Source organism: Cornus florida, unplaced genomic scaffold, assembly GCF_030987335.1.
Source record: "Cornus florida cultivar Cherokee Brave unplaced genomic scaffold, ASM3098733v1 CherokeeBrave_3.0.0_Hap2_Chr09, whole genome shotgun sequence".
In the NCBI taxonomy this organism is placed as follows: Eukaryota; Viridiplantae; Streptophyta; class Magnoliopsida; order Cornales; family Cornaceae; genus Cornus; species Cornus florida.
The window spans coordinates 9,509,012-9,530,478 of record NW_026775579.1 but is presented as its reverse complement, the minus strand read 5'-3'; the positions used below and the strand labels follow the sequence as shown (position 1 = coordinate 9,530,478).

The following is a 21,467-nucleotide window of genomic DNA, read 5'->3' as shown; positions in this document are numbered from 1 at the left end:
TTATTTTATCTAGTATATATGTATAGATATCAAATGCATGCTTCAATCCCTCATTGAGTTAAAAGATGAAACTCAACAAGTAAATATTTTTTTGAAATTTTTTTTACAACGACACAAACCGAGCCTAATAATACACCAATCCATTTACCCAGAATGGTAGCGGGGGATAAAATCCCATCAAGTGAAAAGACATGAAGAACAACTACTTTGTTTCCAATACGTTTGGGGGTATTTCTTCTTGTGATTTGTTAACTCACCTAAAATAAATTAATGCAAAATTAATCAAAGAGATGGGAGTGCTGCACAAATGCTAAATGATATTTATGCATCCATATGAACATATTTTCAACTCTTTAGGGTTGCATCCATACACATTCTTTGTTCAAGCTTATTATCCATCCATACACATTCTTTGATTCAAACCACAAACTAATTATACTAACATGCCCATCATTTAAACAATGAAAGCGAAAAACACTGAATTTCAATTTTTTTCTGCATAAAAAGTTACGAGGAAAGAAATGGATTTGCATCATATACATATAACATGTAGTGACTACGACTCAGCAAAAGGCACATTAATTCCCTGTCCAAAAATTTCGATCCACCGTGCTTAAAATCATGCACACCCATTCCGCCCAAACTTCGATTGAACTATTGGGCATATTATCTCTTTCCTGGTCCCTGGTGAAAACGAAGCTTTTTTGCTAGTGAAAACAGCCAAATATAATGAGATTCTGTTCCTAAGTATCGGAATTTCAGTTTTAGGGATTGTGAAAATTTCCATTCTGATATAATGAGTTGGACTGCCCATGATCGTAGCAATTTTTCTTGGTCCTGGCCTTGTCAAGACGTGCTTTGCGGACTGCCTCTTGAATACGTCTCTCATGCTCTTTAAGCATTTCTTCCATGTTTCCACCAGGAGGCATAAGTGGTCCAGAGTAATGGATCCTATTCTGCCTTGGTACGTAACCCTGAAATCACAAGATAAAAGAACTCATATTTTGTAGATAACCAGAACTGCAAAATGAAATAAATATACAAATATGCACTACAAAAACAGGAAAACATCTGATCACAAGAATGTCAAACTTTGTTTTTATACATGCATCATATCCTTCTAAAATGAAAAATTAAAAAAAAAAAAATACATAAATAAATAAAAATAAAGATCGACACAAGAGTACTTAACTCACAATCAGTTCCAATTTGACCTCATCGGAAAATTTCAATTCATCTCCCTTTTCTGGATAATAGACTTAAAATATAGAGAAGGTCCACCCAGCCATAAAATTTAGCAATTTCCCACAACCTTTGGAGTCTTCCTAAAGTTATATCCGTAAATTTAAAGGAAAAGTAAAAAAAAAAAACAGAAAAGGGAAGAAGAAGGAGAGAGAGTGCCAAGACATCCCTCCACAATTGCAGTCATTCATGAACTGTGGAATGATACTATAAGCACTAGGTCAAATGTAATGCAACATTTGTAATCCAAGAACGAGGGAACATGCCAAGACATCCCTCCACAATTGTAGCCTTGCAAGAATTGTGGAATGATACATTAGGCAGCTTTAAATGTAATGCAACACTTGTTACCCAGGAAAATGTTGACTTCTGTAATAGGTGATTTTTTAAGAAAAATAAAAGCGAGATGATTGAAAGAAATTTTAGTTTTATGGCTTTAAGTCGCAACTCCTTTGCTTTGGACTAGTTCTATAGCTCTGCTTTGGACTAGTTCTATAGCTCTACTTTGAACATATATCCTCACAACGAAAGTGCTGAAACATCAAACACTAATCTCATAAATTAAAGTGATATTAGTTTTGAAATAAGTCTCAAGTTCTACTTCCATTAAATTAGTGGTTTCTTGATTCGCCAAAATGGATTAGTAGAATCCATGTTTTTGATCCCCAAAGAGTAGGGAAAAAGGATTAGAAGACGTTAAAACAGTTTCAAAGGAATGTTCCAGCACTTGAAAATGGTCATTCTAAAGGACAAATATCTGATTCTAAGCAAAATGTTCTGTCATGTAACGTGCTTTAGTTTCTCACACTTCAATCCTAGTGTCTCTTTTATAGGAATAAAAAGTTAATACATCTCAACGGGTTAAAATAGTTGTATATGTAATTTCTTGTTAAGCAAAATAGGTTTGCATGTAATTGTCTTCAAAGGATCTATAATCTATATACTAAAGCTAGCAAAGAACAGAAGATGAGCTTGTCACCGATCATCACATTAATCTGAATCTATCACTAGAATGTATATTCATGTCATTTATAGATAGTTAAATGATGCTTTATAGGATATATAAGGTTAACAGATGAAAGTGCATACAGATGGATAAGGGAATTGAAAATTAAGGTATCAGCATCATGGCAAGTTGTCATATGGACCAGATGACCATAAAAGAAGGTAACAAAGTAGTGAAATAATATGAAATATTTTCCTGGCAAAGAAGAAAAAGAAAAACAGAAGAAAAATACAGCGAGAAATAGTTTCAAGTTGTGGAGGCTGTAGATTTCATGCCCAAGGTTTCCAGGTTCTTGTTTAACCTTATAATTAAAGAAAGCTAAATAGAAGTGCTAAAAAAGTATAGCCAATTTTTTGAGATAGTTACATACCGTAGATTCCTTGACAGGGACCCTTTCATTCTTCTTAAAGTGAGTGTTGGACATGTCGGCTGGTGCCTGGGGCATGTGAGATATCTGTCTCCTCATCTCGGAACCATTTTGTGAAGACACAGTTGTCCGTCCCAGACCGACATACCCATCACCCTCCTTCACCTTCTTAGTCCATGAATATCCAACCGCACAGGGATGAACCATTGAATTAGAGAGTGAGAACCCATTATTTGGAATTCTGGGTGGCTCGATGGGGAAGTCAGACTCATCATTCTCAAGGGGATAGTATTTTTCACTGATGCTTTTGGTATTTGACTGTCCCTGCCATGTGCATGTCAGAAAAGTGTTGATAGGGATATGAAACATGAAACTAAGATAGATGAATATTTAATCAAATGCCAGTAAAAAGACCTGTCCCTGAGCATCATATTCTGGAGAAACTTCCTTGCTTTCCCTTGGACCCCTTCTTACAGATTCAGGTCCACGTCCTTTCACAGCCTCAGCCTTTTTCCTGGAATGAAACCAGTGAATGCATACTAATATTACCAAAAAAATAGCATAGCGTCATTACACTGGAAACGGATTATCTTTCTATCAAAATTTGAAATTAATTATGTTTCCTTTGAGGCTTCTACCCAAAATAAAAGCCTCCAAGAAAGGAAGCTGTCAAGAGTGGCAAACACCTTCAGACCCTTCAAGTGGTACCAAATTGAAGAATTATTTCAAGTACATGCAGAATGGAATCAGGCAATGTCAAACACAAGATAGGTATTTAAGAAATAATAAATATATTAACTACAACCAGCAACAGGAGTGACACATACCAAATTGACAGTGATGCAAAAATGTGTGGAAAAACAGAAAAATAAAATAAAAAACCAGGACTGGGGCAGTGACGAAATAATGGTATATGCCTTGACTAAAACAATGGCCCTTGAGAGAATAAAATAGCAAAGTATGAAACGTAGCCAACACCTTAAGTGACTAGTAAAAAAGGCAGTAAAAAGAGACAACAGCAGAACCTGGGACAAGGACAGGACTTGTGCATATAAATATTAATAATTGTTGGAGGTGCTTCATTTTCTATTTCTCTCTTCACAGGTTTATCATACCCTACTCTATACTCTACTCGAATCGAATCTTTGCAACTCACCTCGGACTCTCGACAACTTCGTATTTAGTTTCAAGTTGGACACTTGAGTTAAATCTCTGTGCACAACTTGAAAGGGGGTGTTGAAGAATAATTATAGGAGTGATTTAAGCGTTGACAGAATATTAAAGTTGCTATACTTGGGTAACAAATTGTTGCCATATTTGTATTTGACTTCCTGTGTAATTCCTTTATTATTAAATACTTGTAGAGCAAGAAATTTCTATTCTCTAGCTACAAGTCTTCCCTAATTCACCTATAAATAGAGGTCGTTATTGTAAACAAAATTAAGAGAGAAAATAATAAAGATGATGTAGCCCTTCGGGCTTTGTGCGTGTATCCTTGTGTGCTTCATTTTCTATTTCTCTCTTCAATTTTGACAATAATTATATATTTATGCGTGTGTGTATTAGTAATGGAAGGTGTCCTCACTCCTTCAAGGATGGAACTAATCCTTTCGGATAGCCACAAATATCAACACCAACCCATGGATATGAGGTAAACCAGGGCAAAGGCTTAACAACTCCAGGAATTGAATACAAGACCTGTGCCAAGCCAAGGGGCATGTGTATAAGTAATGCTACAATGCCTGATCGGTTTTTGGAGCAACTCCGATAAATAGAATCCAACAAGGACTCTTTGTTAGGTATAGATAAGGCACATTCTCTCTTCTTTTGAAGTGATCAGTCGGTAGCAAAGACTGATCAGCAAGTTTATCTTTTTCCCTTGTGTATATATATACGCATGTAAAATATTTATAGATATTATTCAATTCATTAAAATCCTGCAGAGTTTGAAGAACTGAAAGAAGAAACTGTCAACCCATTAAACATAATGAAGCCTTCACTCAATCACAAATCTACGACTCTTGGAATCTGGGGCACTTAAGAGTTCCATTTATTGCACTGATGACTCGATGAATTGGCCATCTTGGATCTTGATTGTACCTAACTAATTTACAGAAAGTAAGAACCCAGACCACAGAATGATGTGGAAGGGAAAAACCACTATAAAAAAATACACAAGTCAATGCACCCCCTTGTACCTCAATGCAATTTTTTTTTCAGCATTATGAGTCTCAAGAATGTCACTTATCCAGGTGAATGATAACATGGAGGCCTAGATAGAGAAACATGCCTTCAGAAGATGATTTGTGTTAAATTTGAGTTACTTAACTATTCAAAATAATAAAAGAAAATAGATGTGAGAAATCCTGTTAATGGAGAATTAAAGTGGGTGTCACCAACCATGACATGTAAGCTTTATTTATCAAGGCATCTTATTAGGAAGCAGCAAGGGTAATACACGTTGCTGATTTTAGACTAAAGGGTACTCAACCAAAAGAGTATAATCCTAAATTCCTATTTTTGACATGTTGATGGAGATCAATGGTGTATAAAAGGAGCCAAAAGGAGGATTCGAAGATTCGAGCTGGCATAGGTAGATAATATGGGTCCACATGGAGTTTGAATAATTGGGAGATTTCGTCAACTTTTAGTTACTTTAATTATGCTATTAGGTAAGTATTGATTGCCTCAATTATGGAATAATCCTAGAGTCAAATATTGATTACCTCAATTATGGGGTGATTACTTTTATTATGTTAGAGTCAAGTATTGATTGCCTCAATTAGGGGTAATCGAAGGGTCATAAGATGCTATAAAAGGGGTAGAATGCAATCTTGGTGAATCAGTCAATGAATGAATAAAAAATATCCTTTGAGATTTCTTTGTGAGTAATTCACAAATTCTGAGGGTGTGAGGCCTTCTCTAGGTGTGATACGTAGGCCCTGCTGGAGTGATTCCAATAGGTTTTTTCTTGTTTTCAATCCTATTCATTTGAACTTTCAGCCCAAAACACTTATTTGCTTGCTTCTATTTGAGTTTGTTCTTGTCCTACATCAGTTTTTGGTATCAAAGCCTAAGTAGACATTATGTTTACACAGTCGGGAAACGAAAGGTTGGATAATAATCAAGAGATTGAGCTGTTGTCACATATTCTGGAACAACTTAAAGGGCTGAATACTCAATGCGATAAGATAGGAGCTCGAAGTTCGCAGCCTTCTAACAAATCAGTAGCCCTTAAAGAAGAATATGCATTTGGTACTAATGATGACAGAAACCACGAGCAACAACAGCCTTTACACTCCCAGCAAAGGCGTGATTTGGAGGCTGACCTACCACTACATCCCATGTTGGAGTTTCCAAAAAAGCTGTTAGAGGCAAATCATCATGAGACACATGATACTGCTAGAGAGATTACGAAGAAGTTGAGTGATGGAAATTGCAGCACTTGGACAGCAACAATGCAGCCAAATGATGGATCAAAACCATCTTTGTCTAACATGGCTGATCCTGAAGGAAAGAGTACTATGGCTAGTGTAACGGGTGGGCGCTTGCCCATTTACCCAAAAGTTCGAACTATTGGATAGTGCTGCATACCCACCCATTTATACCCAATCACTTTCCCATCCGATTCCGATGTGGGACAAATGACCCTTGTTACATTCTCCCCCACCCAAACTCGCAACGCCCTCGTTGCGGTTCGGGCCATCCTGCCTACCCGGGATGCTAGCCCGAAAGCCTTCCGGGCCGGGTGCTTGGCGTGACACCGGATCAAGAACTAGGTCTGGCTCTGATACCAACTGTAACGGGTGGGCGCTTGCCCATTTACCCAAAAGCTCGAACTATTGGATAGTGCTGCATACCCACCCATTTATACCCAATTATTTTCCCATCCAATTCCGATGTGGGACAAACGACCCTTGTTACAGCTAGCAAGGTTAATGAGAACCTGCTTGATCATGGAACCTGCAACACTGATGATCCAGAAGAGGATGAAGAGAATGTTCCATTCATCTCTATTGGGAGGCACATCCTCACAGCCCCTAATGTTGAAGACAATGATGGGTGGCTCACCTCTAATTTTCAGATGCAAGTTCATCCTGGAAACCAAGCTCAGAAGCCTATTATTGATGGCGATGGCTGCACTAGTGTTGTCTCCACAGCCATGATTAAGCGCCTCAAATTTTCAATCCAACCATGTCTACAACCATTCAAAGTGGCTTGGGTAGATGGTACTTTTATTCCAATGATTTATTCAAAGGAGAGGAAGTTTAACACAATTATAATTCTTGGCCTTATTCGCAAGGACTTGCTGAACCTTACAGAATACAGCATGCACATGGCAAAGGTTCTTGATGTTGGGAGGAATAAAGGTGCTCCAGAGTTTGCAATCTCTCTTCGCCATACTTTTTTGGTTCAGGAATCAAGAGTAAGTGTATTAGCACTTCCCAATTTGGTTGAGGCCTTGGCAAAGCTTGCAAATAACCCTAGATCTCGCGAGTCTTTACAACTATTGATTGAGATTGCAAGTAATTTTGCTGCTAATGTCGCAGTTCTTGCTGGATTTGCTGCTTGCAAAGGTGAAGGGTCAAGCAATCCAGAGAAAAGAAGGGCTTTGACCATGCTATTACAAGCAGGGTCAACTATATCAATGCCCAATCTGAGGAAGCAGATCCTACCGGTTTTAGTGATCAGATTTATGCATTATTTGCAGAATGGTACCAGATATCCGAACTTCATGGTACAACTGATGTATTCTGTACTCACTTTATTTCACAGTTGCAGCAAAGTGGATGTCAAAATGAGGTTGATGAGTCCGAAGGTGATTCTGTTCTTGTGTTTCCTAGACCAAGTCAAAGACATGATGCCATATTCGTTGTTGTGGATCGTTTTTCGAAACTAGAGCACTTCATCTCTTATTCTAAGACTTTCAATGCTATCCACATTGCCAAACTTCTTTTTCAAGACATTGTCCGGCTTCATGGGTTGCACAACACCATTGTTTCTGATCAAGATATAAGTTTTATGAGTTATTTTTGGCAGACATTATGGAAGTTGCTGAATACAAGGCTGAAAATTTCTTCTTTTCACCCACAAACTGATGGCCAAACCTAAGTCATTAATCGTAGCTTGGGTGACTTGTTTCATTCTCTTGTTGGTGACCATATTACTAGTTGGGATCAAATTCCTCCTATTGCTGAATTTGCATACAACAGTTCTGTAAACAGGACCATTGGGCGCAACCCCTTTGAGATTGTGATAGGCTTACATCCTAGGAAGCCAATTGACTTAGTACCTTTACTAACTGAGGCACACCCTAGTGCTGAAACTTATGCTTTAAGTAAGCATATCCAAGATATTCATGCTGAAGTTCAAAGGAAGATTGTAATAAGTAATGAGAGTCACAAAGAACAAGCTAATTTTCAGAGTGGTTATCAGAAGTTACATGACCGCCCACTTTTTTATTGTACTTGGATTGCTGATAGTGAGTTCCAATATCTAGCTTCCGACCTTTATGAGCAATTTCATCCCTTTAACTCATCGGAATCGAGTTTTTCCAAGCCGGAGAGAATTGATGGAGATCAGTGGCAGAAATCTTTAAAGGTGTATAAAAGGAGCCAAAAGGAGGATTCGAAGATTCGAGCTGGCATAATATGGGTCCACATGGAGTTTGAATAATTGAGAGATTTGGTCAACTTTTAGTTACTTTAATTATGCTATTAGGTAAGTATTGATTGCCTCAATTATGGGGTAATCCTAGAGTCAAATATTGATAACCTCAATTATGAGGTGATTACTTTTATTATGTTAGAGTCAAGTATTGATTGCCTCAATTAGGGGTAATCGAAGGGCCATAAGACGCTATAAAAGGGGTAGAATGTAATCTTGGTGAATCAGTCAATGAATGAAAAAAAAATATCCTTTGATTTCTTTGTGAATGATTCACAAATTCTGAGGGTGTGGGGCCTTCTCTAGGTATGACACCTAGGCCTAGGTTTTTTCTTGTTTTCAATCCTTTCTCTCTACTAACTGCTCTTGAACGCCAATCCTATTCATTTGAACTTTCAGCCCAAAACTCTTATTTGCTTAGTTCTATTTGAGTTTGTTCTTGTCCTACATCACATGTGTTCAAGTGTGAGCACAGCAAGAAATTTCCAGGTATTTAACCAATTCAACTCTTAATAGAAATTATTTTGGCTTTCAATAATGAAAAAAAAATAAAAATAAAAATTAGCAAGCTGTCGTTATCATTATCTGCATATGAATGGGTCTACCACAAGAATTCTCCTTTTCCATTTTATTTTTTATTTTTTTATTTATTATTATTTTTTTTTATCACAATCAATGTCTCCTATTATATTTAATTTTTTAAAATCATATCTGACTACTCATTCCCAGGACTTCTGGCAGCCTCTTTGTCTCTTACCTTCTTCTAGGCAATTAAATATATCTTTTTTATTGATGATGTATCTGGGTCTCCTTTGAAAACATTAGCAAGTCCTTCTCAATATAAGATTTCGAATAACAGATTTATCCTTCACATAAAGTTAGCTAGGGGCATCAGATGGCATACCTTCTTACTTCTTCATCTCGAAGCTTGACATCAAATTCCTTGCTAGGGGGATATTTTGGTAAACTAGATGGATCGCAGGGGAGAGGATTTTTCGTAAAAAACTGAAGGAAACAATCAGGATTAAGATATAATTAAATATCTGGAAATGAAATTGTTAGTATATAAAATTCTAAGCCAAGAGGTACTATCAAATCTGCACTACCAGCAGATCAAACAAGAAAAACTAGATGGATCGCAGGGGAGAGATTCGTAAAAAACTGAAAAAGAAAAAATCAGGATTAAGATATAATTAACTATCTGGAAATGAAATTATTATATACAATCATGAACCAAGATGTACCTAATACCGAATAAAATCTGCTAGAAAGGATAGCCACATAATTGCTCACTCCATATTGATCGTTTATTTATTTGATAAACATCCTAATTATAAGAGATGTCTAAACAAGTTCTTTAAAAAAATATTTAGGAAAAAAAAGATAGTTCTTAAAAAATATAGTGGTCAAAAAGTATTAAGTGTGTGTGAATATATTTATATATATTTTTCCCCCAGGTAAAGTGGATTTTTGTTATAGATATAGACAATATAGTACAAAAAGCACAAGGGTATATAAACTTGGAAAACCAGCCTAACCAAAGACGCTAAAGAAAATAAACAAAAGAAAACAAGCCCAAACCAAAACAAAATAATCAAGAAGCTAATTGCAGACCATAGTGTGTGTGAATATCTAAATATATATTTGCAAATAAATTATATAGACACTTGTTTGTTTTACTTTATTTAGTTAAAATGCTTATCATTTTAGAGTTTCAAAAGTAATCCTTTATGTATAAAAATTTAAACAATATCTCTATAACAATTTAAAATAAATGTAAAGATTTCTTAGCTTCTGTTAGAAGAAGAATATCATTATAGGAGTGATTTAAGCCCTTAAATCACTCCTTGACCGGATATTGATATGAGTGAATCATGAGAGTCATTTTAGGAATCTTTCCTATTTCGTATTTATCAAAAAAAATAAAAAATAAAATAAAATAAAATGTTAGAAGATGTTATATTTGGAGAATATCATTAAAATCACTCCTATAATGATATTCTCCAAATATAACATCTTCTAACAACTTCCATTCTTTTCCCAAAAAACTATGTAGTATACCTTTTTGTATTTTAAATTATTATTAAAATTTTGTATCTCCTCATCACTCCTTGACCGGATATTGATATGAGTGAATCATGAGAGTCATTTTCGGAATCTTTCCTATATCATATTTATCAAAAAAGAAAAAAAAAATGTTAGAAGATGTTATATTTGGAGAATATCATTAAAATCACTCCTATAATGATATTCTCCAAATATAACATCTTCTAACAACTTCCATTCCTTTCCCAAAAAACTATGCAGTACAACTTTTTGTATTTTAAATTATTATTAATATTTTGTATCTCCTCACATAGAAAAAACAAAATCTTACTTGTAATTCAAAAATATTTCCTCATGCTTATGAGAGAAGTTTTATTATTGCACCAAGAAATAATGTTTAGCATATGTACATATATTGAAAGTGTTTTATAAATGGACATATTATATCTATCTATATAATAGCATAAATGCTCTCGAGGCGCTTTATTTGGACCAAAATTTAGATTTTACCGCTTTCTCACTCCCCCTCTATGTGACTTAGATAAGGCCCTTTGTTTTGTAGGAAACTTTCTTATTTTCTAAATCTGATGCAGTAACATGTCATAGCCTGACTGAAAACATGATTCTTGTTTATTGCAAAAAGGCTAAATTCCTGGGAGAGGGAAGTCTCAAAATTACCTCACTATGAACTGCAGAAGCAGCAGTACCCCGCTTCTCTGGTTCTATCGCAAGAAGGGTGTCAATAAGAGCCAAAGCTGAAGAAGGGAACTCTTTGAATGTCTCAGAAACACACCGCTTGTAAGGATGCTGAGGTTTGAAAATAGTAGAATGTGGCAATTTTGATTTCCTCCAGTAGTCCTCAGAAGGTGAGCCACATAGCTTGAAAATTTTATGCATTTGCTCGACCTGCGAATAGTTTTGGATCATTGTTAGTTAGAGATCTGATGTTCAGTCTTTAAGATCCATCTGATAGAAGGAAAGATCAAACTAGACCTAGTGTAAAATTTTCTATTCTTACACCCCACAATACCTTTTTGTGTGATTCACCTTTTCTCAACCCACGTGTTGGAAAAGAATGCCCCCTGCTTGTCATGTGCACTAAAAGTAGAGCTGATTTGACACTGACAACCGTTCCATTGGTATTTATATTACATTACAGTTTTTATAAGGAAAATTTTCATGAAAAAATTTTAATTTATGGATCAGACACCTACCCAATTAAGTTGATATTTAGCATGCATGACAAACCCAATAAAACATCTAATCAAATGATGAACTTGGAAAAAAAACTCAAAAAAAAAAATTAAATAAATAAAAAAGGTTTAAGAATAGCTATTCTTACCCTAGGTATAAAAATTGATCCCAGCTCCAAGCAAATCAATATCAAGTAATTCTGGATCAACTAACACATGAAATTAAACTAGCATCCAAATACAACTACAACTGCTTAGGGAACAATCCTATGAACATAGATAACGGTCACTCCAACCCCTCATACAGAAAGCATAGTGCAGCAATGATGTATGTCAAACCAGTTTGAAGAAAACCAGTATAAAAAGAGCCATTTGAATTTTCATTGTATAATATGGTGAAAAGATTAATTTTCAAATAGAAAAGAATGAAAAAGAGAATTCACGTGGCTGACCCCATTCATATGGGATTAAGGCAAGGATGATGATGATGATGATACTCATAAGGTGGAAACCAGAAAGAATTTTGAATTCAGGAACCTTCCTGATGAAGTATGAAAAACTGGAGTAGTTAGCAGTAACATACATAATCTGGGAGAAACTGAAATGATTTTGATAAGAATCAATAACTGATCTTAAATTGAAGTTAGCAGAAACAATAAAATTTGGCAAGCAATTGAAACAAGTTTGATAAGTTTTATATAAAGTTTTAGTCAGAATTATATTGCAAATAGTTTGGGAAAAGCTAAGTATGTTGAAGAATAAAACGAAAAAGACTCAAAACAAGAAAAAGGTTGTCCATCCAGAATTGATGAAGAAAGTTAAGGAATCATCTTCAGTACTAGCAAAACAGGGAACTATATTGCAAATAGTTAGAATTATAGATCAAAATTTAATTGCACTTTCTTTATGAATAAAGTCTTCTCTGAGTTGAGAGATCTTCAAATTTAATGCAAACTATTGCATAATAGAAAGAAAATATTGCAAAAATGGAGAAAGTTTGACACCAGCCAGGATGTCCAGACTGAGTTAGGTTATATAATCCATCTGGACCCTTCACTTCGCCCCCGAGTTCCTTGCTGACATGGGTCTGGGTATATGTACCCACTACTTTACCACAAGGGAAAATCTTTGGGAAGCAATCAAATCTAACACCTAGATATATGCCCATAGCTGAGGCACATAGCCAAGGCTATGTAATAACATAGGTTCTAAGCCATAAATAGAGGCAAACTGAAAACTTCTGTGTATTTTTGGGTGAAGGGGGATGTGGATAAGCAATATTATGTACACAAAATTTTTTAGCTGTAACAAACTAAATTAGGCAATAAATTTGTTCTGTAATGATTCCATTGTAGCAAATAACACATTGGACATCCAAACATTTCCCAATCTATTAATTTCGTTGTTTAAAAATAAAAGTGAAAATGAATGTAGAAGACAGAAGATATGATAAGCACGAAGTAACTAAAACTACTCAAGGGAAATACCTCTGTTCTTCCGGGCATGATAGGCTTCCCAGCAAACAATTCTGCAAGGATGCAACCAGCACTCCAGAGATCAATGGCAACTCCATATTCTGTTGCACCAAGTAAAAGCTCAGGAGCCCTATACCACAGAGTTACAACACGGCTAGTTAATGGCTGACTTTTGTCAGGCTGGAAAGAGGTTGCCAGTCCAAAATCACCAATCTTGAGAACTCCATTATCGTCAATTAGAAGATTTGAACCCTTGATGTCTCGATGCAGGATCCCACGACTATGGCAGTGTTCAAGTCCATGAAATAGTTGCTTCATATAGCATTTAATCTGCAGGCACAGCAAAAATATAATAAAATTTATATAGGAATAAACAACATATGCAGGGCAGGCAAGTAATTTTATTCAAATACATGGAAGCCAAGAAAAAGGACTAAGCTAATCAACGGTTTAGTGTTTCACAAGCTACAAGATGTTAGCAGTACAATAGCTAGAAAAGGTAAGTTGTCTATGTGACACTAAATTCCACATTGTGGTGTCACTGCCCTGAATGAGTGGATTTGGCTACATTTTTTTTTTCCCTATTCCCCCCTAGAATTCAAGATTGATTTGGCTATATGATGCAATAGTTATTTAAGAAAAGTGAACTCGAAGACAAGAAACTGCAATATCCTCGTACAAGTGAAGTGATGTCCCAGCCAAACAGAAATCCACTTGGATTCTCCAACCCACCTTTTGATTCTTCTCCATTTTCTGTTTAAATTGATAAGGTGTCATAATCTTATTTTCCTAACTTCAGTAGCTAATGATTCATATATTCTTTACTGTTGAGAGAGAGAGAGAGAGAAATTAATGATCCATTTTTATGCCTTTACAGTGAAAGAAGAGAAATTTTCAGGATATAAACAGCACTTATCAAATTGTATGACCACCCTTGCATTAACAGCTGATGAACATAGTGATTGATTAGTAACTCTTAATAGCAAATTATAAGAGGAAGAAGAAGTACCTGTGGTTCAGTGAACTTGATCTTGGGTGAAGCTGCAAGCCCAGCAAGATCATGCTCCATGTATTCGAATATAAGGTACAAACTGCATGACATCCTAGAAGTGACTAGACCCTCGAGCTTCATCACATTTGGGTGATCCAGTTTACGCAAAATATTGATTTCCCTAGCCATAAAACGGACACTTTCTGGATCCATATTAAGAAAACGGACTTTCTTCATTGCAACAATTTTACCAGTTTTCAGGTCACGGGCCTTATACACACTGCTGTAAGTTCCTTGTCCAATCTGCATAAATAGTATACCAGTTAAATTCAAAATATAAAACAGTTAAAGAGAAAGAAAATCAACAATTAGTTTGCCACAACAATCTAAACTTCCATAAGTACATATTTCAACTTTCTTTTGGATTTAAAAACTCAGAATTATCTATTTTTTCATCAGGGTTTAAAGTTTAGGTATTGTGAACAGTTAATTTTTAGTACCATTTTCACCCCTTTCAACTCCATCAAGTCTCTCATTGGAAGATTTTAGTTGATCTGAGACCAAGATGTTGGCTCATTTGAAGTAGAAAACAACTCGCATTAAGAATGACAAGTTCATTGCCTGTGCTATTAATCGACAAGTTAAATACATTCTCAGTATGACAAACTCTCATGCTTCAACTGAAAATGTGATAGACGAGGATCCTGCTGCTGACTCAACTAGTTAGAAGGCATTAGCAACATTGAATATAAATTGAGGCATTGATAACATTCCAAATTATCTTCTATTCTTGCTTTCCATAAAATAATAAGAGCGAGGTAACTAACAACATAAATTGAGTGCGGAAAATTGTTTTATTTTCCTATAAAGATAAGGGTCTCTACCCAATGTGGTCCCCTTAATAGATTGGACACTGACCTAATACAAACTATAGTATCACAGAAATGTTGTTCCTTTCACTCATTTTCTGCATAGAAATTTTTTATATTTTGTTACAACAACTTAGTGGATTGTCATTTTTTATGAATATATTTAGTCATGCTGATAATAATTGAGTTAGTTATCTTTTATTTATTTTTAAATTTTGTTTTTTGGGCTTTCCCATGCCATTTGAAGCAACATTTATGAAGCTAAGATCCCTCCAGTGTTCTTCATAAAAAATACATAGGAGTGAAACCTTTCTCAAAATCAACTTCATCATAATCAAATCAATCAGAAGGCTGTGTTTGTTTTACTTCGTAATGTTTTTTGAAAAATATTTTTCGGATTTGTAAAGTTGACGATCACGATGGGTGAGTCTCTAGCTCTCAACTTAGCTAACCCAAGCAGTAGTGAACCCTTTGTCTATGTATTTTCTCTACACAAACTCAAAAAAATTTATGAGGAAAACATTGTACAATGCAACAAACATGGCCTAAATGAATGTACCATAATATTAAAGTGAGTATGCAGGTTTGCAAAGTGATGTGATCAATCTTTGGATAGAGCAATCATCATCTAGTAAAAGGAAAAAAATAAAGCCGGCTCAGTATAATTTGAGGCCACAAATGAAAATTATAAAAGTTGCCTTAATCAAATAATAGTTAATAATGTTTATTTATAAAATCATCCTCCTTGCTTTTTTGAGATGCAAAGTTACTAATATTGAGATGTCCAAAAATACCAAAAGATTTGAGAGAATAAAGAAAACAAAAGCATAAAAATACCAAAAGATGTGAGAGATTAAAAAAAAAAAAAAAAAGGAGATGGAGTGAGATAGTGAGGGAGAGATAGAGAGGATTTCGGTTCAGATAAAGAGACTGTAATGCAGAAAAAAGATGAGTGAGGAATAAGGATAAAAATTAGGAGTTTAATAGATATGGTACGAAAGTGGAGAAAAACTAGGGGTTTATGAAAAGTTTTATCACTTTCCAATACCAATTTTTCAGCTAGATATGAATAAATATAAGATGAATTATATTGTGGAACCCACTATTAATGAATGCTATTGCCTTTTGGTCATAGCCTAGGAATATAAGATGAACAAAAAAATTTAAGGGCCCAAAATTAATCAATTCTATAGATTGGGGCCTTAGGGCCTAAGGCTCCAGTCACCCTCGGAAAGACATTCATCAGAATCATTGTCAAAATTTGAGAGGCCAATTTTGAATATCACCCATCATGTGTACTAAGTTTCAAGAATGCAGGTTGATAATTAAAGAACTAAAATTCATGATCCTCAGGGTGTACCATTTAAAAAGTGGTTAAGAAAACAAATAAAATCAATACTAATAATAATTGGGCAGGTAATTAAATTTTAATTATACGCAGTAATGCAGATCCAACAAAATTAAACACACATAGCATGAAAGAAGAAACAAGTGAAGAAGAAATAGAACTGACTTTGTTCAACTTCTCAAATGACTCTGCACTTCGAGGAACCCATCCTTGGATGGCTTCTCCTGCAACTGAAGCTAGCCATGCTGGCCATCCTGCAAGAAGTTGTTCTCCTTTGGCAGCATGTGGCATGCTAACTATCCAAGACATGGTTTTATGTCCCCCATTGACTCCCAAATCCATTGATGCCCGTCTACGATGATGCATGGGTCCTTGTCCTTCAACAATCTTCGTTTTTTTCTCCTCCTCATTGTTTGAAGCAGGAACAGAGCCCACATTGGCTTGCAAAGCCGGCTTAGATATAGGATGAACAGACACATCAGTCCCAACCTTATCTACCTCCACTACAATCTCCTCTCTCTTGGAGGGGGCAATCACCTGTTCTGAAGATTTGTTTTGCTCTTTCTCTCTTTCAGTCTCAGCAACATAGTCATTTACACTGGTTCCTTTGCAGCAAAGACAGCCCATTCTTTGCAATCACCTGTTTGTTTTGTGAACACAGATTAGGTTAGGTTAGGTTAGGTTAGGTTAAAAACCCCAAATTCCGCCTGCTCAATTAACCTTTACAAACCCCAATTCTCCAATATATATTTTTGGGGAAGCCCAAATTTCCAATCCCTTGAATTTCAACAAACAGATGAATATTGTTCATGATAATTTTAAATGTGGCGTGCCACCTCTCAGATACAACCAATCCTTAACAAAACTACATTTGAAATTAAGAATTTATTTCTTCAATCTACTCCTACTTGGGTAATTATATATATATATATATGGAGAAAAGCATACATCAGAATATCTTCAAACAATTAACGTACCTTTTGAGCCACAGCTTCCATCAAATGTCAGAAACGGTGATTCCTCCCAAAAAACAAAAACTTGAACCACATTTGGTAGAGGTCATAAAGAAAAATCCAACTTGAAAATCATATGCATACAATGTAACAACAGCAAGGAATTTTTTAAGGAAAGAGACCCACTATGAAAAACTTCAAAATCTTCTGTTACAATTAACAAGAAGCCAATATCAACAACTGAATGAAGAGAAATTTACAAGAGAGAAAGACCAAAACAGCACTATAGGCGACAAATAAAACAAATTTTATAAATGTGTGTGTATATATATATATGTATATATGTATATAATAAAATTGAAATGTACCTTTTGAAGGCAAAGATGAAATAGTTAAAAAAAAAGTTATTAACAACAGACAAAGAAACAGAATATTTGAGAAAAACACAAAACCAGAAGGCTCTAAAAGATCATTAAACAATCAAAACCAAGACCAGAAACCCAGCATTCAAACTAAAAGAAAAATATATAGAATTCAAAATCAATATATATGTATCCGTATATATTATTATTTTTTGATTGATGCGGGAATTCTGGTCGAGGTGGGTACCTAACAGGCGATTCTGGGTTCCAAAAATTTTCTCTCTGTTGGATATTCAAACGGTTATATCCATTACCATTGTTAACAAAACTAAAAATATATTTTTATTTTCAAAAAAAAAAAAAAAAAAAAAAAAAAAAAAAAAACGGAGAAAAAAAGTGACTGTACAAAAAGGAAATGGAACGAGAGAGAAAGAGAAGACAAACGGAAAATTCAAAATGAAAAAATAAAGAAATTAGAATAAAACTGAAATTTCTCAAAATTGATTGGAATGTGGAGGGAGAGAGAATTGCGGGTTGTTGGTAGTCCCTAAAAATGCGAGTGACCGAACGGTTTTTAGGTTTTTACAGATTGTATTGGTTGCGATTGCACAAAATAAATAAATAAATGAAGATGTGCAGTACTTGAAGACACACACTCTCTCTCTCTCTCTCTCTCTCTCTCTCGCGTAGATGAAACATGAAGATGATCCACCTCACCTCCCGTGTTTACATTTCACTCGAGGACAGTGGAAGGAGGATTGCCAAACGACGTGTTGTGCACTAAGAGTGGGTCCCATGTACAAACCCAACAAAATATTTGATTGGATATGGTACTTTTACTACTCGATTTTAGTTGCAAAAATAAAGAATTCTTAATTTGAGGACCTGTTTGGTATGTAAAGCGGGTTGGATGTTTATATGGCCATTTTTTTTTTGTCCAAAATATATTTGGGGCGGCCTATTATGATTTCAATAATGTTAAAACATATCTAATTTTTGGAGCAAAACTTGATGCACCATGTAGGTGTTTTAGAATGTTTTGGCACTATTAGCCCAAAACCAAACACCATAGCGGAGGCTCAATTTCTTGCAACTTAACGAGCTCCTTTCTAAGTGTTTAGAAAACAAACTTTGTAATGCGAGAGGTACCTTCGCAAAGTCAAAATATGAATGTGGTTTCGAAAACCTTTCTAGTCAAATTTACATTTATAAAAACCACTACTATAACTAATGAAATATAGCGAGTAAGGATCGTTCAAAAAGATTATACGTGTTAGAATTTAACTTCGACTCTAATGTACCAAATGATTGCAAAGAAATGTTGGTTGATTGATTACTCTAGAGAACAATTAATTAAAATGCAATTAAAATAAACTAAGTTAAGATATGGATTTAAGAGATGAGAAGTGAGGTCTTGGGATCCATTGGAATTGCCACCAAGCTTGTTCACCAAACCACACACTTTCAACTAATTTGGGAAAAATATTATTGTGAACAAAATACGACTACTAATTGTTATATTAAGCATGGACCATCAAATTCATGTATGAATTGTCTACCTAACCGACAAATAAACTAAGTGTAACACAACCCATCAATTTTAAGTATGACCCATCAAACTAGTCACAATTGTAGCACAGATCAATCTAGAGAATCGTGGAATTTGCAATAATAAGCCATGGAATATCAAATCAAGTAGAGATTGTCTACCTACCTACAAGCATGAATTAAATTGTAGAACAACCTATCAAGCATAAGCATAATCCATCAAATTAATTGATAAACCCATCTAATAAAAGCCATGTCTAACCATCACTAGATTCTCAATCAACCATATATATACATGCAATTAATATATAAAAACTAGTGTAGAGATCAATTTCCAAATAATCATACATAAGACAACATGTAATCACATAGAGAATCAATAGAAAGAATTAATCCATAGAAATCAAAAGAGAACCCAAGATTCATTAAATTCACAAGGCTAAAACACTAATCACAAGATATTATTCCCCAAAAAGTATGAAAGAGATAGAGGTTTTCAAGCCCCAAGGAGAAGTCTAGCCAATCATGGAGGAGGTAGGTGTGATCTTGGAACCCTCAAGGGCAATCCCCAAACATGGCTCCATCTTTTTCCTCTTCTTCTTTGTTGAATTCTAGAGAAAGTGTGTGTGTAGATCTTGAGATGTGTAGATCTTTTCTTCTAACCCTAATCTCTAATTTTTCTAGAGAAAGAAAATAAAATTACAATGAAATAAAATTGAAGACAAAAGTTATATTACAAAAATAGTTCAATTAATCTATTATAAGCCTTTTTGAGTAGGCACCAAGTCAGAAATATAGCCTATAATTGGAGGAAATTCACAGCTACCAAAGTTAGGTAAAGTCCGGCGCACTCAGGAATTAGACAGCACACTGCCAACAGTAATCTCGATTGATCAAACACTTAGCTTTAATCGATCGAAACTGACGTGTCATCAAAATTATCTTTTTGGCCTTATCCACTTTGTTGAGCTAGCACCGCCTAATTTCGATCTATTGTAGCTGAATTCGATCGATCGGGACTTTCTTCGATCGATCGAAGTTCTTCTGGTGTAATTTTCTTGACTTCTTTTCAACTTTGCTCTTTAGTTCCAAAATTGAGCTAAATGGCTCTTACTAGCCTGTTTGAACTTTATTGACCTAAAATAGGCAAAAAGACAAATAAGTACTAAGACATGAAAGTAAGATAGATGAATGGACTAAAATACCCTAACTTAGGTGCTAAAATACGTCACATTTGAGCACTTATCACACCCCCAAACTTAGATAATGCTATTCCCTAACAATGAACTATAAGAAGAAGAAATAAATAAACAACTAAGTAACTATGAACTAAAAAGTAATGAAATGAGAACGCCATTTTCATAGGGAACACGATTGCATTTAGCATATGCAACAAGCCTTTTGAACCCCTAGGTTACCCCTAGTGAATGAGTGAAGTCTCGTGAGGGTTTCCAGAAATGATACCCACAAACATTGGGCTCTTTCTCACTAAAGAAACACTAATATACAAAACAAGTATTGAAAGAAAACTACATCAAATATGCAATTTTTCAATCATTTCCAAGTAATTTCCCAAAATCTCAATATCAAGCAAACAAGTATGGTCCTCCACACATCAAGATCATGATCATGCAAATTAAAACAACTCTAGAATCGTTTTGAAGTGAACCGGCATCAAATATGTTGCCATCTAAGCTAACGAAAGAAATGATCACATCCAGCCTCAAACTAGTACACAAATCTAGTACCGATCATCAAAATAAAGAATGAACCTTTTATTAAAGCTTTATTAAACTAGGTGCGCTTATTCTTTTCATTTGATTTTTTTTTTTTTTTAACTAACCTAAAGGATCAAAGATGGAAGCATGGTGCAATGTAGTGATCTATTAAGCTCTCTAGCAATCCATGAGGTCGAGCGTTAGGTCAATAACTCCCAAACCAGAAGCTTTAGGGCATCAGGTGTTTAAACACCCCTAAGGACTTACAAGCTCAAATCAACTAGATTACAAATTAAAACAACCTCCATCTAATCATTTCTCACTTCTCACCTTTTAGGAGAAGTCCTCATTTTTTTATTTGCTTTTGTAACTTTATTTATTTATTTTTTTTGTTTTTTAACCTAGAGTTTGGTCCCTTCACCTTTCGGCGTGAGAAATTCAGTGCTTGATGAGGCTAAAATCCCGGCTACTCAATGAAAAGGGTTTGTTAGCCACTTCTATCAAGATGAAAGATTTTAATGCACTACTAGCTCAATTGGGATATAATAAAATCAATAGTCAACAAAGCATGTACCTCATAAATGAATGTTAGTGTGCGCCTATGCTAGTGTGCGCCTGTGCTAATGTAGAATCCTAGAGTGAATCTAAAAAAAATCACAAAATCAAGATGATGTGGACTACA

General features: G+C 35.0%; 1 protein-coding gene across 2 annotated transcripts; it reads right to left on the bottom strand.

Moving 5' to 3' along the window:
- Window positions 1-433: 433 nt before the first annotated feature.
- Window positions 434-18,258, bottom strand: LOC132273537 (probable serine/threonine-protein kinase At1g54610). 2 transcript variants are annotated; one of them, XM_059774496.1, is made up of 9 exons: window positions 17,182-18,258; window positions 16,370-16,844; window positions 14,006-14,290; window positions 13,009-13,326; window positions 11,007-11,234; window positions 9,187-9,287; window positions 3,030-3,129; window positions 2,619-2,939; window positions 434-974 (listed from the first exon to the last, which is right to left on the bottom strand). In XM_059774496.1, the coding sequence occupies exons 2-9, from the start codon at window positions 16,829-16,831 to the stop codon at window positions 765-767; spliced, it is 2,025 nt and encodes a 674-aa protein (XP_059630479.1). In that variant the 5' UTR covers window positions 16,832-16,844; window positions 17,182-18,258; the 3' UTR covers window positions 434-764. The 2 variants fall into 2 exon arrangements, with proteins under 2 accessions (XP_059630479.1, XP_059630480.1); XM_059774497.1 differs by having other exon boundaries at window positions 2,619-2,933.
- Between the last annotated feature and the right edge of the window lie 3,209 nt (window positions 18,259-21,467).